This window comes from Carassius auratus, unplaced genomic scaffold, assembly GCF_003368295.1.
Source record: "Carassius auratus strain Wakin unplaced genomic scaffold, ASM336829v1 scaf_tig00216597, whole genome shotgun sequence".
In the NCBI taxonomy this organism is placed as follows: Eukaryota; Metazoa; Chordata; class Actinopteri; order Cypriniformes; family Cyprinidae; genus Carassius; species Carassius auratus.
In genome coordinates, this window is record NW_020528654.1 from 714,386 (window position 1) to 737,524 (window position 23,139).

Here is a 23,139-nt window from a genome sequence, read left to right on the forward strand (position 1 = left end):
AACTGCAAAGCCCCAAAATTCAAAAACTTGCAGTTTATGCTCAGTCAACTTTTTGGACATTTTTGGATTTTTTCTGTAGTTTTTTTCATTTATTTTATTATTAAAATAATTATTTTATTAATTTATTTAAGTTAATTTGCTTTGTTTTGTTAACTTCAAAAGTAAAACTATTTTAAATATCTTCAGGTTCAGGATAGGTGAAGTAAAAGGTTAAAATAAACCCTATTTTAGGCTGTTAAGTATAATAAAAATGCTATCAAATGAAAGTTTTTTGCTCTTTTTGACCACAGATGGTCAAGATGTTATAAAACACAACAAATAACAATTTCTGGGGTCAGAATTGTATTGAAAAATGTGTCCATTTGTCTCTGTGAGATGTTTACATCAAAAGTTATGCCACTTTATATCATATTTAGATTTTTGGTGCAAGCGTGGACCCCTATTTCCATCTAGACTATATGGTTCATAATCCTTCCCTGAAATCACTTGGGTTGGCTTCAGAGCCCCTTGGACAATCATATCCAATTAGAAGCCCCACAGGACAATCCAATAAATCTGGCATCTTGTCTGCGACACTGTGCAAGTGGATCCATCTCTGAGCTTTTTTGCAAGTAGGAATGCTATCTTGATCTAAGGGAATTTATTCTCGTGTGTATACAGGTGGTAACTCGATATAATCTTGCAAACTGTAACCCCTTACACTTAGCCCTACTACTCTCTGACAATTCTCTATCAAAGCTTTATCGGTCATTGTGGACAGTTTTAATTTCACAGGTTCTGCGTTTACGTGCAGTCTGTCACAGATGTCCTGATTGATAAAAGTTTAACTGCTCTACGTGTCCAATAATGCATAGGCTAAAATTTCTGGGCTGTCATTTGCTGCATGAGAGACCCATACTGGAACAATCATTGAAGTGCGATCACAGTTGTCCATCCCCACACTGCATAAACTAGTGGAAGCCCTTACATCAGGTGAAGCTTCTAGCTTTCCTCCTTGAAAACTTTCTTCATGAAGTGGAGAGGGGTGACTCTGCCTGCAGATGCTGCAAGTAGCTCGCTTTCTAAAATTTTGGGAGATATGACCTACTCTGAGACAACCAAAGCACATCTTGTTGTTGATGACAAACCTTTTCTTCTCTTCAAGAGGCATTGCTGCAAACCTTTCACATTTGTATATAAAGTGATTTTGCTGACAACAGACACATTCTATTTGTTTCTTATCCTGAGAAGCAGAAAGGCTGGGTTTGAGCCTTCCCCTCTTTCGAGTGTGCTCAAGCTCTTTTCAAAGGGTTCGACATTTTGCACCAGAGCACTGGCTTTGAAACGTTTCTGCTCCTTCCCTGGCTTTTCATCTGCATGTTTTAAAGCATGTAGAGAAGAAACAGGATTACATGTGATACGTGCCTCCTCTGCCACAAAGTCTGAAAACTCAGTGAATCTGGGGTATGACTTCTCTTCATCTAGTGCTTTAGTGACATACCTATTCCAGTGAGTTGTTACCCAGTCAGGAAGTTTCTGCAGCAATTTCTGCAGATTTTCAATTTCTCAATCATCCAAAACACCCAAACCATGTACATGAGGCATTGCATTTTTGCAGGAGACAAAGAAATCACTAAACTCCCTTAATTTCAGTGATTCTTTAGGTCCATTTTTTGGCCAGTTACTCAGCTTTGCCCTAAATGCTCTTTGAACTACAAAGGGGTGTCCATTCCACTTATTCAGGGTATCCCAAGCTTGCGTGTATGCATCCTCATCACTCCTATAAAATGTTCCCTCTAGTACACTAAGCGCATCTCCACTTATGTACCTTTTCAGATAGAACAGTCTATGAGCTGGAGTTGTACAGTTTATTTCAATCAAAGCTTTAAAGCAAGTGCGCCATTCAGTGAACTGGAGTGGGTCCCCTGTAAACGTAAATGGCTCTGGAGCTGGAAGTTTGGTCATTGTCAGGGATTCTTTCAGCGCTTTCACTAATAGGACCTTATCTACTTTCTTCTCTAGCTCATTTTCAGAGCATGTTTGAGCCAAAGTTTCTTGAAAAACCTTGTTGCCCGAAGGGTTATTATGTTGCAGAGGATGCTGACATGGAGGCAGAATGATTCTTTCTTTAGTATCTCCTATTTCAGCATTCAATCTTGATTCTTCTTCTGCATACACAATGTATTCAGCTCCCATAGCTTCAAGATCCCTTTGCTCCTCCAACATTTTGAACCTATCTTGTTGGACTAGCTCCTCTTTTCTTTGAGCTGAGATTTCCTTTTCTCTCTTCAGTTCAGCACGTTTTGCAGCTAAGCATGCCGCTGCTTCCGCTCTTTTTACTGACACATGACTTCCTTGCAGACCATCTCTTTCGGTTCTCGACACACTTGACCCATAAATTGACTTGGCGTCATCTCTTTGAATTAACTGGAGGAGTGTTTCTTTTGCAGCCTTAGCATCAAACTCTTTAGTGCCAACTTCTGCATAACGTTTTTTCAGTAATGCAATTATTTCACTAGTAACTGAAGTGCAGCTATCCATTCTCCTTCTTGTATCTTGAGATGGGACGTTCATCACACGAATACGCTCATATATTTGTTTTAGCTCTGATTCACGTTTTCCTCCAGTCACCATCATATCATCTATCTCAGTTTTAGAGCACTCTTCTTTCAGTTTAGATCTGATAAACTGAGCTTCAGCTTTAAAGTTTAAGTATGTGAAAACAAACTTCCGTTCTCTTTTTGCTAACTCATCATGTCTCAACTCAAGCATTTTTTCTGTTGGACGCCTTTCTCTTTCTGATCGCCTAGCTTCTTGCTCATCTTGTACGGATGATTCCTGGAATCTTGCTTTATTAACTTCCAGATCTGCATTAATTTCAGCTAAGCGTTTCTCATAACTTTGTCTGTCTGAGACATCAGTTTCAGTTTCTAATTTCCCCACTAATTGTGCCTTTTCATCTTCAAGAGCTTGAATCACTTGGTCTAAAATACTGTCTGATCTATTTTGTTCCATGTTGGTAACTTACTTTAAACTACACTATTTTCAGCTTTAAACACTGATAGCAAGCTGTAATAAAACAATTGGAAATTGCATAAAGTCAGTTATAAAACAAGTTACACAATTTTACCAACTCAGCAAATTATCAAATGCAAATATTTTTTTAAACCATTTGTATACAATTCTAACTAGCATAAATGTAAAAGCAATCAAAAACAAAAAAATAGATTTCAAGGTGAAAATATACAGTCTAACCTGTGAATCCAAGGTAGCAACTCTTATTGCCAACCAAATTGTCCAAAACTCTGTCGTCACTGCAGCAATATCTTCTTGCCGGCAAGAAATTCAGTCATGCGAAAGACTATAACGAGTTTCAATGTGACAAAATCGCGTTGCCTCATTGAATGGCGACGTATATTCTTTTCCACCAATGGCTACAATTTCCACCGAGGTCGACTAAATACTCTTCACCTGTAGTGCTTGCTATGATTTTCCATTCTCCAAAATGAATTCTTGCACTCTTTCAGGGGTCTGAAAACGTTTTTTTTTTCTCTCTCTCTCTCTTCCAGGGGTGTAAATATGTTTTTCACTCTAACGGCTCCTGAAGGTTATCTTTTGATTAAAAGAATCACGCTTCAACTGATGTCTTAACATTTAATGTCTTTTTTTCAAAGAGTACAAGTGTCATCTTCATCGCCATCTTGATTATATTTCGACATCACTTGAACATCGTGTCACCCCTTTGGATATCAACATCTTGACATCTTTACATCACGACACCGTGAAAAACTGAAACAAATAAAATTACATTCAGATACATAACCTATGAGTGTGTTTCTGTTTTTACCACAGCTTAACAAAATCTGTTTCTTACTGAACCAATATCAATACACACAATACATTAACCTTGCAAAGTAACAGATAAAATCCAAGGTATAAACAACATACCGTGTGCGCCTTCTAATAAAAAATCCAGGAGACATTAGAAAACATTTATGTAGACATTCTTTCTACCAATCGTACAATTAGACAGCTCTCAGCATGTGCACATTTATTTTGTGGATCTGATACTCACACGGCTAACTAGATCATGTGACAAATTCAAATAATGTTACACATTTCACCAGTAAATGTCACTATTACCCAGTATTTAGAATACTTAAAGGGGGGGTGAAATGCTATTTCATGCATACTGAGTTTTTTACACTGTTAAAGAGTTGGATTCCCATGCTAAACATGGACAAAGTTTCAAAAATTAAGTTGTACGTTTGAAGGAGTATTTCTGTTCCAAAAATACTCCTTCCGGTTTGTCACAAGTTTTTTTCGAGTATGGCTCTGTGTGACGTTAGATGGAGCGGAATTTCCTTATATGGGTCCTGAGGACAAGTCTGCCGGAAGAGCGCGCGCTCCCGTAGAGCGGAGCACTGAGAGCACAACAGGCATTCCCTGATCAGAGCGGGAGCATCGCGAAATGTCACAAAAGGAGTGTGTTTTTGGTTGCCAGGGCAAGACAACCCTGCACAGATTACCAAAGAAAAAACAGCATTAAGGGACCAGTGGATGGAGTTTATTTTTACAGAGCATCAACGGAGTTGTGTAAGTGTTTGTGTTTGTTCCCTGCATTTCTAAAATGCTTGTTTTACAAACAAAGCCCAGTTTGACGACGGATTTGCGTATCGTTTATTTCTTAAGGATGATGCAATCCCAACGAAAAAGGGTCACGATCGTGTGTTGGAACCACAGGCGGTGAGTAAAACTGCTTCAAATATCTCTGCCTCCTTGTTAGTGCGTCCGCCTCCCATCGGAGACCCGGGTTCGAGCGAGTCGTTGCTGCTGCTGCTCTCGTTCAGTTTCAGCCTTCACAGCTGTCACAGCTTCCAAACGCTTTCAACGCAAAAGCCTACTGGCGCTCGTGATTCTTTAGCTCCGCCCACACGTCACGCCTCCAGGCGCTCGTGTTTTTCCGGGAAAAATCGGTACAGACTATCTTTCGCTTATGAATATAATAAAACTAAATACTTTTTGGAGTTATGAAGGATGCAGTACTACTCTATAGGTACTCAAGATTAACAGGATATTGAGTGAAAACGAGCATTTCACCCCCCCTTTAAATACAATTTACAAATAAACATTCATAAAACATTACACACCATTTGTGAACTAAATACCTTTTAACAAAAATAAGTGACTGAAATACTTAAAAGAAAATTCAACCTTTTCAGTGACAGCTACATGAATGATTCATTTTCCACTCAAGACGAGTCTGTGTTAGAACTGAGGTACTTATTCAGATTTAAATTCACAGCAGTCTGTTAGACTGACCATTTTCAGTTACACAGACAAATCATTAGTTTAAAAGCTCAGCTTGGTTTTCAATCTTCCATTTAAATCAAAACATTTACATTCAGGCTAACTTTCCTTGTTTAATGTCTGAATTGAGTTCTAGCTCAGAAGGCTGAATTTCTTTTTCAAATTTGTCCCTTAGACAATTTACATTATATTTTTTTTCTGTATTTTTATGGAAGGCAAACAAACTTACAGTTTCATGGTTTTATGCCATCATCATCTAACTCGGTTTGAACATTAATTTCAATCTACATTAGTGGCTACTGAATTAGCACCCAGTCAAGAATTCCCAATTCTTGCATGCAACATCAGTCCCAACTCTATCTATGACTCCTACAGTCTCTGGAGAAATGGACTAAATTGTTTTTTTACACAATTCCTACAAACAAAAAGAGAACGGACCAAGCCTCTGCTTCTACAATCTTTTTATGAACAGACTAAATTGTTTCCTAAACAATTCCTACAGAAATAAAGAGAAAGGACTAAGCTTCTGCTTCTACAATCTCTTGATGAACGGACTAAACTGTTTCTTAAACAATTCTTACAGATGCTAAGAGAAAGTACCAAGCCCTTGCTTCTACAGTCTCTTGATTACTGGACTAAATTGTTTCTTTCACACAATTCATACAGACAAAAAGAAACCGGACCAAGCCTCTGCTTCTACAATCTCTTTATGAACGGACTAAATTGTTTCTTAAACAATTCCTACAGACATAAAGAGAAAGGACCAAGCCTCTGCTTCTACAGTCTCTTGATGAACAAACTAAATTGCTTCTTAAACAATTCCTACAGACTCCAGAGAACAGGATTAAGCCTATAATTACACATCTATGGCTCCTACAGTCTCATGAGAACGGACTAAACCTCTTTCTTGAATGATTCTTATAGACTCAAGATGACTGGACCATGCTATAAACACTTTTTTCTATAGCTCCTACAGTCTCAGGAGAATTAACTAAATCATTTAAAAGGTTCCTACAGACTCAAGAGAAAGGCCTAAGCCAAATATTTCTTAAACAGTGCTACACGGGTTATTATGGTTACACTACATACATCAAATGAACTGCTTACTTATGAAAAAGTGTTCTTTAAGATTTTTTAGATAGCTGATAGTTTCACTCACCAAATTAGAATCTTTGAGACAGGATCAAGTTGATTCAAATAACTTATGTCCACAGATGCGGTCTGTTGATCTTCAACACAAAAACTGTAGAATCTCCAAAACTCTTTTGTTCACTTCTTGTTGCAATTGGTGAGTTCTATTCTTGTCTGTCTCTCCTGGCTGGCTCTCGCCAAATTGTTCAATTTTGCTGTATTTGACTGAGCAGTAGTTTGGGTGGCTTGCCAATGTACTAGATTACTCTAATACATAAAATAAGTAAGCTTGACCAAAGTGGGGAGAAGAATTTATTAAAGGTAGCAGTGTAGCATTTCTTCGTTAGCATGTCATCCTTCAAACAGTCTTAACCCAAAGTACTGTCTGTGATCTTTATAGCCTACCTGTTAACAAATGTGCTACAAACAATACAATAACACCCCATGGAGAGACAACGATAGTGTAACCTTTTGATGACTTGAAAGGATCTCTCCCATGGAGAGCCCATTCATTGACCTGATGTTGACCTAAGAGGCTGATTATATGGGCCAGTTGTTTCACGCTATTGTGAACAAATTACAGTTGCCTACAGTTGATACCAAATACACTCAACTAAAGTTAATTTAAAACAAATAATCTTTCAATAAAAATAGACATTATCCCAATATTGCATGATAAGAAATACTCACAGACGTTGCTTTAGCAAAGGGAAAAGAAAAATGCGATCGCTGGAGAAAGAGGTGACTGAGAGAGATTGCAGGTTGCTGCGACTGACTATCGCATAGCGATCAACTTCCTGATTCTTGACGTGCGCAGTATCGTGTCACTACAGTTACAAAGATAAACATATTATACTGTATTGTTGAAACTAAACAAAACCTTTTTATTGTTATTTTCCTTTAAGCAGCATTACAAAGATGATGTTGTACCCTTCCAAATTCATTCTGCTACTGCCATCATATATTAAGTCATCATTAAAATTAAGTGGTTCTGATCTAGAGACAGCCATGCATGCCCATGCCATGAAACCACCTCCAACCAAGCTTTACAGATTAGGTTGCATGCTTAGGATCATTTGCAGTTCCATTTTTTCTCCACACTTTTGCTTTCCAATCACTTAGATAAAGATTTATCTTGGTCTCATCAGTCCATCAACTCAGTTCCAAAACTCTGGCTCACATTTGTGTACAATCTTGCCTTTCTATTTTTGGTGCTGATCAGAGGTTTGCATCTTGCTGTGTAGCTTCTGTAATTCTGTGTCTAATTTTCCTCCGGACTGTAGATTGACAGAGCATCATCCCAGCTTTCTGGAGGTTGTTCAACATTTTGCAGACATGTATTTTAGGGTTCATTTTCACAGCTTTTAAAAATTTTGTTTGCTGTTCCAATACTCATGGAGGGCACTGCATATCTATTTGCTTCTTTTTCCATTTTGCATTTACTTGTACTTTTACTTTAAGTACGTATCAGATAAAAAAAAAATACTTTTCGTACTTAAGTACAATAAATATCACATTCTTTGAGACTTTTACTCAAGTAATAGTCTAGAAGATGACTTCAAACACTACAAAAGTCATTTTCTGGTAAGATATCTGTTAGGGATGTGACAAAACACTTATCCCGAGACAGGAGACTGGGTTCACAAGAATTAGACGAGAAAAGATTTTTTTGACTTTTTTGAAGAAATACTCAATGATGAAATATATAGGGGAAAACTGTATTTTATTCAACTGAAAATTACAAAATGCACGATTCTCTCAACGATTCTAAAGAAGAATTGTTGTATTTTCTGGACTATAAGTCGCACTTTTTTTTATAGTTTGGCTGGTCCTGTGACTTATAGTCCGGTGCGACTTATTTATCTAAATTAATTTGACATGAACCGAGAGAAATGAACCAAGACAAAACATTACTGTCTACAGCCATGAGAGGGCGCTCTATGCTTCTCAGTGCTCCTGTAACCTACACTGACAACATAGAGCGCCCTTTTGCAGCTGACGGTAATGTTTTCTCTTGCTTCTAAATAAATGCGACTTATAGTCCTGTGCGACTTATATATGTTTTTTTCCTGATCATGACGTATTTTTGGACTGATCTGACTTTTACTGATCTGCGACTTATAGTCTGAAAAATACGGTAAGTCTTTTTATTATATTGTATTTTATATATATAAATATATATATATATATATATATATATATATATATATATATATATATATATATATATATATATATATATATATATATATACACAATGTATTTTCGTTTTGATCGCTACTGTGTTTATACCCATACTATAAACCTTTATTCCAGTACTTCTTTCTTCTGTTATCTAAATGTCTGTAACACATAAGTAATGATGTGTGGTTGAATAGACCGTTTGTGTTGCTCTTTCTGGATCACCTGCAGCATGAATGATTAATTAACATGGGCAGTAACAAAACGTGATTCTCACTCTCCACTGACAATCACGATGTGAAACAGTCATAATAGACATATCTTACAAATATACTACTAGTACACTGATATTTGTATACATACCACATAAAGTATACTTAAAAAATATACTTGAACTTTACTTAAATAAAATAACTTAAGTAGGGACAACACCAATAGATGGCAAATGTGTCTTCATTTTAACTAGAATCTTGATGGTTTTCACTTTAGTAGGTGAACTAGCGCCAATCTTTTGATTCTGTGGTTTTAGAGGAAACCAATTGAGGTTGTGCTGGGTTTTCAGGCTCATTGCCAGAAGCGGTGGCTTGTTTTGGCTGTAATTTGTTGCACTTTTTCTACATAGGGTGAGCCAGGACTTCCAGGGCTGCCTGGACTCCCCGGGATTAAGGTAAATTGTGTGTCTCCATAAACCTAAAACCTCTAATCCCACCCATCACCCATATCCAGCAGCATATATCATGTTTAGAGACACATAACAGTTGTTAAAGTGTGACTATATTGTGTCCATGTATCTTTCACATTAACCTGTTTAACATGGCTTTGTGGCTTCTTATCCAAATGCACATTATTGAGATTCATTGGTTGTGGAATAATTTGGTTACAATACATCAGTGAATTAGATTGTTAAAGTACTTTGCCCAGTTTATCCTAGTATTCTTATAATACCCAGGCTTATGTTATGATGACCAAACATTTACGTCTTGAGTGTCAACTTGTACAGAACACTCTTACAGAGATTCCACCATTTTGTATATTGTTATGTGCATTGTTTCCTTGCCTTCTGAACTTAAAATTAAAAGCTGATTGCAGATGTTCATGTTATAAATTGGCAAAATATGTTTTTGAAAATAATGAGAAAGTGAGTGGAAAACCACTGGAGCAGTGGGGGGAAATGTTTCCAATTAAAAGAATGCTCAAATAGGCATCAGCTAATGCTTGTTGCTGTTTTGGTTTGTTTGCCTGCATACTTTTCTACATTTAAAACCTGCTGGCCTTGTAAAAATCCCTCCCATTTTTTATAACCCTGGATTCACTTAGAGGCTGAAGGCTCTGAATGCTAACATTGTGCAAATGTGATGCTCTCATGTTCTTTTTAAGGATTCTGAAATTGAGACCATTACATGTGCACACAGTGTTCATTGACTGAATAAGAGAGGGTAGAATGTCTTATTAATTGACAATGAAAATATCAACACATTCTCACTCCCAGCTCGTCACATATTGATGCTTGGTCAGGACTCCTTTTTATTTTTGGTTTAAGGTACCCCTTTAGCGTCACTTTTGTACATGCAGGGTCCTCTGTTGTTTTCTGATGTTTGTCTTAATCTAAAGGGCACCTATTATACAAAATCATGACTTTTGTATAACCACTCTCAAGTCATGGTAAGCCTCAGGTACACCCAGCAGGTCCACCGGCTCCTCCTGCAACAAAGAACAAAACATAACAGGGGAGATTGCAGCACCCAAACATTGAGCTAAATTAAAAGGGCTCCAAGTTGAAACAGATTTGAGAACCCAGTCAATGTGAGGGTTATGTTTGACTAGCCTGTTGTGTCCCTAAACTACTTGGGTGGTGAGTGAGTGAATAAGGAGAAAGCCGATCTACTTGACATGATTGCCAGAGCGTAAGTGTAACAAACTTCGTAGCATGGGTAATTCTGGTAAGAAGGGTGCTGCAAAGTGTTCTGGCCAATACTTTATTTGCTCAGCAAGAGCAATGGAAGGAATCCCCAAGCGTTTGGCCAGCCCAGCATCCATGAAATTGCCCTCTGCTCCAGAGTCAATAAATGCAGACAATTGATAAGCAGCCCCCTTGACCAGGGATGAGGCTTAAAACTCAAACTGACCACCAGAGGGCAATCAAGCTCTAGTAACGCTCACCTTCTGCTCTCACTTGAGAGGTAAGCGCTGCCTAGCGGCTGGGCACACAGCAGATATGTGACCAGCCTCTCCGCAGTAGAGACACAGTTGGCTGTCCAGGCAATGACGTCACTCCCTCGACGTCAACCGCACTCTCCCAACCTGCAAAGGCTCATTCTCAGGGAAGTTGAGACGTTGAGATGGCATCTCACTAGAGACTACAGACACAGCTCTAGTAATAGGCTTGAGATTAACCACACATCCTCAATACCGGGAAAGGTTGATGAGTCCATACAGGCTCAAGGATAATTCAAGGGAATAGATTTCATTCTAAATATGCTCGGCCAGACCGTGGAGAAAATTATCCCAAAGAGTCTTGTTGTTCCAGCCACAGGATGTTGCAAGGGTGCAAAACTTGATTGAGGAACTGGATTTTTAACCTTCTCCCTACTGTGGCAGTGCCAAGGCTCGTGCTGCTTCAGTTCCCTGAGCTGTGCAATCAAACACATTGCGTAGTTCCTCCAAGAAACTCTCAAAAGGAGGAACAGCAGTTCTGTTCATTATCCCCAATGGCCATTCCCCATTCTCTTGCTTTTCCACCAAGAGCGTGATGGTGAAAGCTACCTTGGACCACTCTATGGGAAAACAGGAAGGCTGCAGCAAGAAAGTCAGAGAACTTTGGGACAAAAAGGAGCGACATGTGTTAGGCTCACCCGAGTAAGGAGCATCGGCACATCTCATCCTCCTCTGTTGTGCATTATATTTGCCTCAGTAGATTCTGTGACTGGACAAGGAGAACAGTGGACTCAAAGGCAGAGGATTAGATGCAATGGAAAGTTTATTTCCTAGAGGTGAACAAACAAATAAAATGGTTACAAAAACAGCAAGTCTTTGGGGTAATCCAACTTTGGTTTGCAGTGTGATGTGGAAAAAACAAGCTGATAATTGCTCAAGATTAAGAGATGAGCAAGGCAGATAACGGGCATTCCTTCTCTCTATGCGTCCTGTGGTGCAGGAAAGACAGAGGTGAGTGCAGCAGCTATTTTATAAAATTGTATTTAAATGTATACCTGCATTGGAGCACCTAACCCTACCCCTTAATTGTAAACTCAACACTTCTCAAAGTTCTAAGACTCATTCTATGTACACAAAAGGTCTATTTCTCTCAAATATTGTTCACAAATCTGTCTAAATCTGAGTAAGTGAGCACTTCTCATTTGCTGAGATAATCCATCCACCTCACAGGTGTGGCATATCAAGATGCTGATTAGACATTGAACAGGTGTGCCTTAGGCTGGCCACAATAAAAGGCCACTCTATAATGTGAAAACCAGTCAGTATCTTGTGTGACCACAATTTGCCTCACGCATTGCAACACATCTCCTTCGCATAGAGCTGATCAGGTTGTTGATTGTGGCCTGTGGAATGTTGATCCACAAGTTGCTGGATGTGGGCAGGAACTGGAACACGCTGTTGTATACGCCGATCCAGAGCATCCCAAACATGCTCAACGGGTGACATGTCCAGTGAGTATGCTATTCTTATAATACAATATAATATTCTTATCTTATAATATAATGCAAGAACTGGGATGTTTTAAGCTTCCAAGAATTGTGTACAGATCCTTGCAACATGGGGCCATGCATTATCATGCTGAAACATGAGCTGATGGTTGTGGATGAATGGCACAACAATATGCCTCAGGATCTCGCCTTGGTATTTCTGTGTAATTCAAAATGCCATCAATACAATGCACTTGTTTTAGTTGTCCTTAACATGCGCCTGCCCATGCCATTACCCCACCGCCACCATGGGCCATTGAATCCACAATGTTGACATCAGCAAACCACTCCACCCACATGACACCATACACACAGTCTGCCATCTGCCCTGTACAGTGAAATCCGGTATTCATCTGTGAAGAGAACACCGGTCCAGAGTGCCAGACTCCATCTAATGTGAGCATTTGCTCACTCAAGTCAGTTACGACAAGGAAATGCAGTCAGGTCAAGACCCAAATGACGACGACAAGCATGCAGATAAGCTTCCCTGATATGGTTTCTGACAGTTTGTGCAGAAATTCTTTGGTTATGCAAACCGATTGTTGCAGCAGCTGTCAGATTGACTGGTCTCAGATAATCTTGAAGGTGAAGAAGCTGGATGTGGCGACCCTGGGCTGGTGTGGTTACACGTGGTCTGTGGTTGTGAGGCCGGTTGGATGTACTGCCAAAATCTCTGAAGTGCCTTTGGCAATGGCTTATGGTAGAGAAATGAACATTAAATTCACGGACAACAGCTCTAGTGGACATTCCTGTCCTTGTGACATCTGTGCTATTGTGCTGTGTGATAAAACTGCACAGTTTAGAGTGGTCTTTTATTGTGGCCAGCCTAAGGCACACCTTTGCAATAATCATGCTGTCTAATCAGCATCTTGATATGCCACACTTGTGAGGCTGGATGGATTATCTCTGCAAAGCAGAAGTACTCACTAGCACAGATTTAGACAAATAAAGAGAAATAGACCTTTTGTGTACATAGGAAAAGTTTTAAGACTTTGATTTCAGCTCATGAAAAATGTGGGCAAAAACAAAAGTGTTGCATTTATAATTTTGTTCAGTCTAAATCACATAACAGGCAAATATATAAGTGTATTCACAGGTATGTATTGCAAAAACTGACCACAAACAAACAGTATAAAAGCATTACAAACAAGTCATATTGCTTTTAAAGTCTTTTGAAGCCATTCAATGTTGTTATGCAATGAAGAGAGTAAAACATAATGTTTTAGCTGCAAAAATTATCCTGCTGACGTAAGGCTTCTTCTGGTAGCATTTTCTTTTTTAAATTTGTACACAGACTGTAAAACACAGGATTAGCTTTGCGACTCTTTTGAAAGATTCAGCTCTTTTGAACTCTCATGGTTCCGAAATGGCTATTCATTTAGTATCACTCAGATCCTTCTATTTTAGCCCAAATTTAGCAATTGTGAATGGTTTGTGTGTTGGTAAGCAATTTTTTATGTAATGTTTTTATAAAGGACTAATTTTTATGCATTTTGTTTTGTAAAAAAAAAAAAAAAAAAAACGATTGAACTATTATTTAACATTTTAATAAAACTTTTTGTTACGATATAATGGAGGACAGGAGGCAAATGCAAGTAAGAATGTTTATTGATGAATAGTAATTGATGAGGAGATGTTGGAGGGTGACGCAGGGACCTCAACGGCAGCACAGACAGGTGAGTTGGTGTTTGAGAGCTGGAGGACGAACAGACATGAACCACGGAGGACCTCAAACAATGATCTGGCAAACAAGAGACAAAAGACAGGGCATTAAGTAGGCTGGTGGAATGAACTGCAGCTGCCGCTGATCAGAAGATCTCGCGAAGAAGAAGTCTCACGGGCTCTAGTCCAAGTGCGGTGACAGCTCTGGACGAAGGCGTGAATGGAGGGGACCGCAACTTCGGATTCGAGACTGGAAAGAATAGGTGGCTGGTAACCTACACTACACTCAAATGGAGATAGTCCCGTAGCTGATATTGGTAAGGTATTGTGGGCGTACTCCACCATTGACAATTGTTGGCTCCAGGAGGAAGGATTCTTGGAGACCAAACATCGTAACACCCTTTCCATATCTTGGTTGGCTCTCTCGGTTTGACCATTGCTCTGGGGATGAAACCCTGAGAACAGACTTACAGTCGCTCCCAGTAATCTACAAAACTCTTGCCAAAATTTGGACACGAATTGGGGTCCCCTGTCAGAAACCACGTCTATCGGGAGGCCATGTAAACGAAAGACGTGATCTACAACGGTCAATGCTGTCTCCTTGGCTGAGGGTAATTTGGGCAAGGGAATAAAGTGGGCGGCCTTCGAGAACCGGTCCACCACGGTCAAAACTACCTTCTAGCCAGTGGCGCCATTCCTCCAATGCCATCTTGACTGCCAACAATTCTCGGTTACCAATATCATAATTTCGTTCAGCAGGGGATAATCGATAAGAGAAAAACACGCATGGGTGCACCTTGTCGTCTGAGGGAGAACGTTGAGATAACACCGCCCCTACCCCCACCTCCGACGCATCGACCTCCACCACAAACTGACGTGATGGGTCAGGGGTGATCAGGATAGGGGTTGAAACAAAGCAGCTCTTCAGTTTGGCAAACACAGCCTCGGCTAAATAAAACGCCGGTAGAAGTTGGCGAACCCCAGAAACCTCTGTAGGGTCTTACGGGAATCTGGACTTGGCCACTCTACCACAGCCTTAACCTTCTCGGCATCCATGCATATTCCCTCAGTCGACACGATATACCCAAGAAACGGAACCGACTGTGCATGAAACTAGCATTTCTCCGACCTTGACAAAAAGCCCATTCTCTAGCAATCTCTGTGCTGCACATGTTCCTGGAGAGAAGAGGAAAAAATCAATATGTCATCTAGGTAGACATATATGAATTGATCAATCATATATCACAGCACGTCGTCGACGAATGCCTGGAACACCGCTGGGGAGTTCGAGAGCCCGAAGGGGTGACCAAGTATTCAAAGTGCCCAAGTATTCAAAGTGCCCCCTGGGGGTGTTAAAAGCTGTCTTCCATTCATCCCCCTCCCTGATACGGACCAAATGATAAGCATTACGTAAGTCGCAAGGTCGCAGCAATCCGTCTTTCTTCCCCACAAAAAGGAACCCGCCCCCGCTGGAGAAGAGGAAGGGCAGATGAACTTTGAAGCTAGAGAATCAGAAATATATTTCTTCATAGCCTCCCTTTTCCGGAACAAAAAGTGAATATAATTTGCCTTTAGGTGGAGACTTACCTGACAGTAATTCTATGGCACAGTCATAGGGACGATGCGGAGGAAGAGAAGCAGCACAAGACTTACTGAACACTTCCTTCAGGTGGAGGTACTCAGTGGGCACGTTAGACAAGTCCACTGCCTCCTCCTGAAACACAGACATAGAAATAGACGGACAGGCAGACACTAACAAGACTCATGACATTTATTGTTCCAAGCCAGAATGGAATTAGATTGCCAGTCTATTCTGGGGTTGTGAAGAAGGAGCCAGGGGTGACCGAGGACTATGGGTGCAAGGGGAGAGTCAAGGATGTGGAAGGAGATGGTTTCAGAGTGGTTGCCTGATGTGTTGAGGGTGATTTCTTCAGTGACGTGAGATATGACCGGTAGTTTCTGTCCATTGAGGGCGTGAACCGTGATGTGGTGCGTGAGGGGTCTGAGGGGAATGTGAAGTCTGCGTGTGAGTGTACTGTCCATAAAATTACCTTCTGCCCCTGAGTCCAGTAGTGCTTGACAGTTGTGAAGCTGTGCTGACCATCTTAGTCTTACCGGGAGGAGCGTGGATGATGATGAGGTCTTCTTGGCAGACATCCCACCCGATAGTAGCCTAATACGTACAACCGGGCTTGGCCTTTTACCAGACAGATGTAAGCGTGATGACTGGTCCCCCCGCAGTAGAGGCACAGGCCTAGGGACCTCTGCCTCTTCTTCTCCTCCTGGGAAAGCCAAGCTCGCCCTACCTGCATGGGCTCGTGATCGTAGGAGGGGCTGGCAGTGTCCCCGCCGCTGACCCGCACATCAGTCTGGGCCTCGTATGGACTCGCGTCAGACGTGCATACGCTAGTTCGATGAGCCCATTAAGTGAAGTCGGAAGATCCAGGGTGTAGATTTCTTTCTGGACGTGGTCAGCCAGCCCATGCAGTAACACGTCCCACTGCGCCTCCTTGTTCCAATGACACTCCACTGCCAGAGTACGGAACTCGATGGAATAATCTGAGACGGATCTCTCATTCTGACGTAACTCGGCGAGCCTCCCTCCCGGCGACGGCCCGATCAAAGACCCGCCTCATCTTGTCAGAGAGTGTCTGGAACGAGGCGCAGCATGGATCTTGGTTCTCCCACACCGCTGTTACCCATAATGCTGCCCTCCCAGTGAGCAGGGTCAAGATGAAAGCCACCTTGGCTCGTTCGTTGGTGAAGGTTCTAGGTTGGAGAGAGAAATGCATATCGCAACAGGTTAAGAAAGCTCTACAAAAGTTAGGCTCACCCGAGTAGGACTCCGGAATGGGGAGACGTGGTTCCGGCTGGGAGGGGGCTTCCGGTGGTGTGGGAGGAATGGGCGGTGTGAGCGGCGCAGTGGGAACTCGTAGCAGCTGTAGTTGTTGGGTGAGCTCGGACACCTGCGCCACCAAAGCCTGAACCGCGTGACCAGTATCGTTAAGATTCCTCTCCTGGGAGTCCATCCTCCGAGCACTGGCGCTGAGAAATTCTTCCAGGGCGAGTGATTGGTTACTCGCTGCCTCCATAGTTGGTCAGATCATTCTGTTATGATATAATGGAGGACAGGAGGCAAATGCAAGTAAGAATGTTTATTGATGGATAGTAATTGATGAGGAGATGTTGGAGGGTGACGCAGGGACCTCAACGGCAGCACAAACAGGTGAGTTGGGGTTTGAGTACGCTGGTGGAGGTGATGGTGGTGATAGATCCAAGGTGATATGGCTGTAATCCAAGGTTGACCGAAACAGGAAACAAGGCACGAAGCAGTAAAGCTGGAGGATGAACAGACATGAACCACGGAGGACCTCAAACAACGAACTGACAAACAAGAGATGAAAGACAGGGCATTAAGTAGGCTAGTGGAATGAGCTGCAGGTAACACCCACATGAAACAATCAACATGACGTAACATGAGACGAGCAGGAGACGGTGCATTCATGAACCGTGACACTTTTATTTAAAAACTAAACACACAATCATAGCAAACAAATCAAATAAATAAATGCAAAAGTCATTCAGAAATATCAGATTCCTTAACTTGGATGAGCTGATGCAATTCCTTATCTCTGTGAGGGGACCGATGCTGCAACAATGCAGTGTTTTCTTACCTTAACCAACGTGCTTGCATTTAAATGCCAGTGTATTAAATGACCTACCTAACTCCATCTGAGCAGCTGAATCCTTAGCCATTTTCAAGAATTGGTTAAAAAAAATCTCTTTATTAATCTTTATTTATCGCTTTAACTCTAGCACACTCTATTCTAATTCTGTTTTTTTTTTTTTTTTTTTTTTTTTTTACTTGGCCCTATTAGACTTGCACTTTCTTTTCTTTTCGTATTCTATTTATTCTCTTTTTATTTATTATAAAATTAACAAAAGCAAATACGGCCTCTAAAACTAGCTTGTTTTATTCATTTTTCTATTTTGTTTTCTTTTTATTTATTATATTTCTTATTCTTATTTGGCTATCCCCAAAAGGAGTCTCTTCTCGTTCGCTACAAAGAATCAGCTCTTAAGTCCAACGCAGGCCTGCTCGCTAATGACACATCACTATCGCAAATTAATCGTTTTGCCTTGGAAGACTTGGAATATCAATACTTTTTAAATAAATGATAACTGAATTTGTATTTGCCGGTTATATCCTATGTTTTATTGACAAATAGTAGGTTTAGGGTCAGGGGTCGGGTTACATGCTCATAAATTAAAATAGTTTAATATAAATAAAACTGTTCTTACTGTTTACATTGAAACAAATCACACCCCAACATATGCAATAATGACAATATTATTACTCAATATATAATTTAATCATAATGATAAAATTCCCAGTACCTTTCGTGTTGGCATGTTGACATCAAGGGTTTATTATCTAAATCAATGGCGAACCCTGCACATCAAAAAATGTTACGCCAAGGTTTCCTGACCAAGCGTCAATATATATATATATATACAGTATTCCATCTTTTTAATTTAGATACTTGACTTGAGTCCTAGTAATTTATAGACTGTTCCTTGTATTGCTTCTGTATGCAGGGTGAACCTGGATTCTTTGGGCCTCAAGGTGAGCCTGGGCTTCCAGGCCTGCCAGGAACCAAGGTGTGTTTGTAACACAGTCACTGATGATATATATATATCACAGTTTAATGATGTGGTCATTTTCTGTGGTTTCAGTCAAATGTGTCAGTGATACAGTAGCTCTGTTAAGGACTGAAAGGTTAACACAACAAATGACTAAACAAGTGTGTTTAATTTGTGTGGGAGCACTTCTCTGCAGTCTACTGAGAAGAAAAAAAAGCTTAATTTAAACTATTTTTTTACAGACTTTATTACTTTACTAAACCAATGTACATGTTACACTAGTATTTTATTAAATAATTTATATTTATATAAGAAGCAATGCACCTATGAAAATGTCAATGTCTTTCAAGATACAGCATGTGCTGTCATACTGCTCTCTACAGGAAATTTTCGAAGAAATATGTACATATGGAGAAAAGAGTGGTTTTAATTCAGTGAATCTTAGCTTTTTTTACTTCAAAGTCCCCTTTGTCCAAGACAATATTAGAAAATAAATATTATGTATGATTGATGTATTGTATTAAATTAAGATTTTTTTTAATATAACTAAATGTAAATAATTGTAACATTTATTAGAGACCATCTTGATGTTTACAGTGTATCATGGTCTCCTGGTTGAAAACCACTTAAAAAAAAAAAACTTTTGTAATATCAAAAATGTGTACCTTTTAAGCTGGTCAAAAAAACAAAAAAATGCCTTCACTGTAGTAATAAATGATTTTGTAGGGAGAGAGAGGAGAACAAGGACCGCCTGGCAAGGGTGAACGTGGTGAGACAGGTCCAGCAGGACACAAGGTAAGATGAGCAGTAAAGGTGCAGTAGTTGTTTAAGGAAGAGAAAAGACATTAATGTTGAGAAAAGTCACAATGTCACAGTGAGCAGATAATGTCCAGTATGCCGCACAGCTATGTATACACTTTTCAAAAAAAAAAAAAAAAAAAAAAAAAAAATGATTAAATACACATACACAATGAAATAATGAAGAAAATGAAAATCTTTATTTAAATACATTGTGTAATGGTGGGCCTACTAAATCTGGTGTTCTCATGCAAATGGTAATAAAGCTTCATGATGCTAGGCTGTAAGCAGAGCTCTCACTAGTAGATACCGGTTGCTGGGTTGTTACCCTTCTATGGCCCTGTCCAGCTTTTCTGATGAAACATCCCATCTCCTGGTATCTTCTCCATGCTTTTGAGACAAGTGCAAGAAGACACACAAAACTTCCTTGCAATAGAATGTGTTGTGCCATCCTGGAGGAACTTGTCTACCTGTGCAACTGTAAATGAAAAGTGTATACGGTAAATTAGAAAAATGTTGGGCATGAGCAAAAGTTTATGTGGGGTGTAAATATACTCTACATACTCTAAATTGCATATTATGGTGTCATTAATCCTCATTTCAAACAATCAGAAAAAGAAGAAAACAGGCAAAAGTAGTAAATTATTACTATATTACTTACTACAGCTGACAGGCCACTGCAGTGCATTGTCACAAAAGCTTATAATTTTCACATTTTTAAACCTTGCCAATTTAAACTTTCAAAAGAGTTTAAAGCATTCAAACATAAGATAAAAAGAGGAGGGGAAGCTCAAGTGAGTAGGCTACTCACGTGCTGTGTTCTGTGCGCACGGACGGTCTCATGGACGGCAACACAGAGCTCCCCTTCATGAAATTTGCATCCTCCTGCACTTGAGGGAACAAATACAAATTGCAGTTTAAACAAACAGAAAAAGATGTGAAAGAACCCTGTGTGTGTGTGTGGGGGGGGGGGGGGGTGTCAGAGGGCAGAGATCAGTAAGGTAAAAGCTTGTCTGGAGACTCCTGAAGCGCCTCCCGGAGGGCAGGAGGTTACACAGTTTATGGTCAGGTCGAGAGGAGTCCTTAAGAATGCTGCGAGCTTGACGTAGACAGTGGTTTCTCTGGATGTTTTCAATTGCAAGAAGTGGTGTCCCTGTGATGCGTTGGGCGGTTTTCACCACCCTCTGCAGTGCCTTGCGGCCAGCCACTGAGCAGTTCCCATAGCAGACTGTGATGTAACGGGTCAGGGTCAGGATGCTCTCGATCGCACACCGGTAAAAGTTCACCAGGATGACTGAAGACAGCTGGTTCTTCTTCAGTGTCTTGAGGAAGAAGAGGTGCTGGTGAGCCTGGACCAGGCTGGAGGTGTTTGTGGTCCAGGACAGGTCCACTGAGATGGTAGTTCCCAGGAACTTGAAGCTGGAGACGCATTCAACAACCATCCCATTAATGTGGATGGGGTCGTGCGTGCTGCCTTTCTTCTTCCTAAAGTCCACAATGAGCCCCTTTATCTTGCTGGTGTTAAGGAGCAGGTTATCAGCACACCATGTGGCCAGGTGCTATACCTCCTCCCTGTAGGCAGTCTCATCGTTGTCTCTGATGTGGCCAATCACCGTGGTGTCATCTGCAAACTTGATGGAATTTGATCCATGCACAGGCTTGTAGTCATGGATGTAGAGGGAGTAGAGGAATGGGCTCAGCACACATCCCTGTGGTACGCCGGTGTTGATTGTGATGGTGGTGGAGCAGGTGTGGCCTGACCGAACATGCTGAGGTCTGTTGGTCAGAAGTCCATAATCCAGTTGCAGAGGGAGGTGATAATGTCCAGATCTCCAAGTTTTGTGGTCAGCTTGGAGGGAATGATGGTGTTAAATGCTGAGCTGAAGTCAACAAACAACAAACAACATCGTTACATGTGTTGTTATTGTCCAAGTGTGTGAGTGCAGAGTGCAACACTATGCATACTGCATCCTCTATGCTCCTATTTTTACGTCACACAAATTGGTGTGGGTCCAGCGTGGGTGGGAGGCAGTCTTTGAGATGTCCTATTGTCATGAAAAGTGTTCCTCTACCTTCAGCTTGTAGCAGTACTTGGCCTTTTTGATGCCCCTTTTCAAAGCCTTGGACTTACTGTAGGCCTGAGCATCATCTGATTTGAAGGCAGTGTTGCAGGCTTTCAGCAGAAGTAGCTCCTCCTTGTTCACCCACGGCTTCTGATTAGTGTATGTTGTGATCTGTTTTTTTATTGTAACACTGTCGATGGTGGTGTTGATGTAATCCAGTACAGATGAGGTATAGATATCAAGGTCCGTGTGAGAGCCACAGGAAGCCTGAGAAGCAATCATACTTCAGTCCGTGTATTGAAATCTGTTCTGAAGTAAATAGTCTGCTCCAGTTGGCCACACTTTGATGGTCCTCACTGATGGCTTCACACGGTTGATGAAGGGTGAATACTTAGTTAGGGGTGAGAAACAAAGAAAGGTGATCAGACTGTCCGAAGTGGGGGTTAAGGGGTCGCGATGTCATCTCCATCAATGTTTGTATAAACATGATCCAAAGTTTATATATATTTTTTCACCATGGGAATAAAACTTGTTGTAACTCAGGTTTTAAATGTCCGATCTTGCCCAAACTTCACATGTTTGATAAGAGTCCTGGCCTGAACACATCTAAAGGCCAATAGTCCATCGGATGTGGCAAAATGGCTCTATAGCGCCACCTATACAGATTCAACGGAGTGCGCCTCGAGCTATGTTTCACGTACATGTACAAAAATTGGTACACACATGTAACACACCAATACCTACAAAAAAGTCTCTTGGTACGAAATCCGAATCCCAACAGGAAGTCGGTTATTTTGAATTTTCCCTGCAAAATTGGTGTTGTTTTTGTCATTTTCAGGGGTTGTACTTTAACAAACTCCTCCTAGAGATTTATTCAGATCAACACCAAACTTGGTCAGTGTAATCTAAAGCCCTTTGCGATGTTAAATTGCGAAGGAATTGAGGTTTTGTTAAAGGGCGTGTCCATGGCGGCCTGACAAATTTCGATGTTTCGCCATGAAAAAGTTCCTGTAACTCAGACATACATTGCCCAATCTGCCCCAAACTTCACATGATGAATAAGACTCTTGACCTGAACAGATCTAAATGCCAATATTCAGTTATAGTCATAGCGCCACCTATTGGCAACAGGAAGTGACATATTTTACACTGTGACAAACTACTCCTAGAAATTTTATGACATCAACATCTTTTTTGTGGTCAGTCTAATCTAAAGACCGGTGTGATGTTCAGTTGTGAAGATCTTGAGTTTTCGTTAAAGGGATGTCCATGGCGCTGTGAAGAAGTTCAATGTCTCGCCATGGGAATAAAAGTTGCTATAACTCAGGCAAGCAATGTCCAATCTTCGCCAAATTTCACACGTGTGATAGGTGTTCTGTTCTGAACAAACACCCATGACCAAATTCAGTTATAGTCATAGCACCACCTGCTGGTAACAGGAAGTGACAAGGTTTACACTGTTATGGACTCCTAGGAACAAATTAAAAAGCATCAACAAGTGTTAAATAGGCTGGCAACATACTAGATACATACTAATACATGCTAGCAACACTTAGCTAAGTGCTAAAGCACGCTACTAATGTAGTTAAAAAGGAACTTGCTGTAACTCAGGCAAGCAATGTCCGATCTTCCCCAAACTTCACACGTGTGATAGGTGTTCTGTTCTGAAC

At 40.6% G+C, this 23,139-nt stretch overlaps 1 protein-coding gene across 18 annotated transcripts in view; it reads left to right on the forward strand.

Moving 5' to 3' along the window:
* The window catches only part of LOC113098631 (collagen alpha-1(XXV) chain-like), a 564,810-nt gene extending 544,459 nt beyond the window's left edge, over positions 1 to 20,351 (forward strand). For all 18 annotated transcript variants that reach the window (XM_026263668.1, XM_026263670.1, XM_026263667.1 and 15 more), the window contains 3 exons: positions 9,224 to 9,268; positions 18,564 to 18,626; positions 19,335 to 20,351. In XM_026263668.1, coding sequence (XP_026119453.1) covers positions 9,224 to 9,268; positions 18,564 to 18,626; positions 19,335 to 19,412 — 186 coding nt within the window. In that variant the 3' untranslated portion in view covers positions 19,413 to 20,351. The remainder of the gene's footprint in view (positions 1 to 9,223; positions 9,269 to 18,563; positions 18,627 to 19,334) is intronic.
* Positions 20,352 to 23,139: the final 2,788 nt, after the last annotated feature.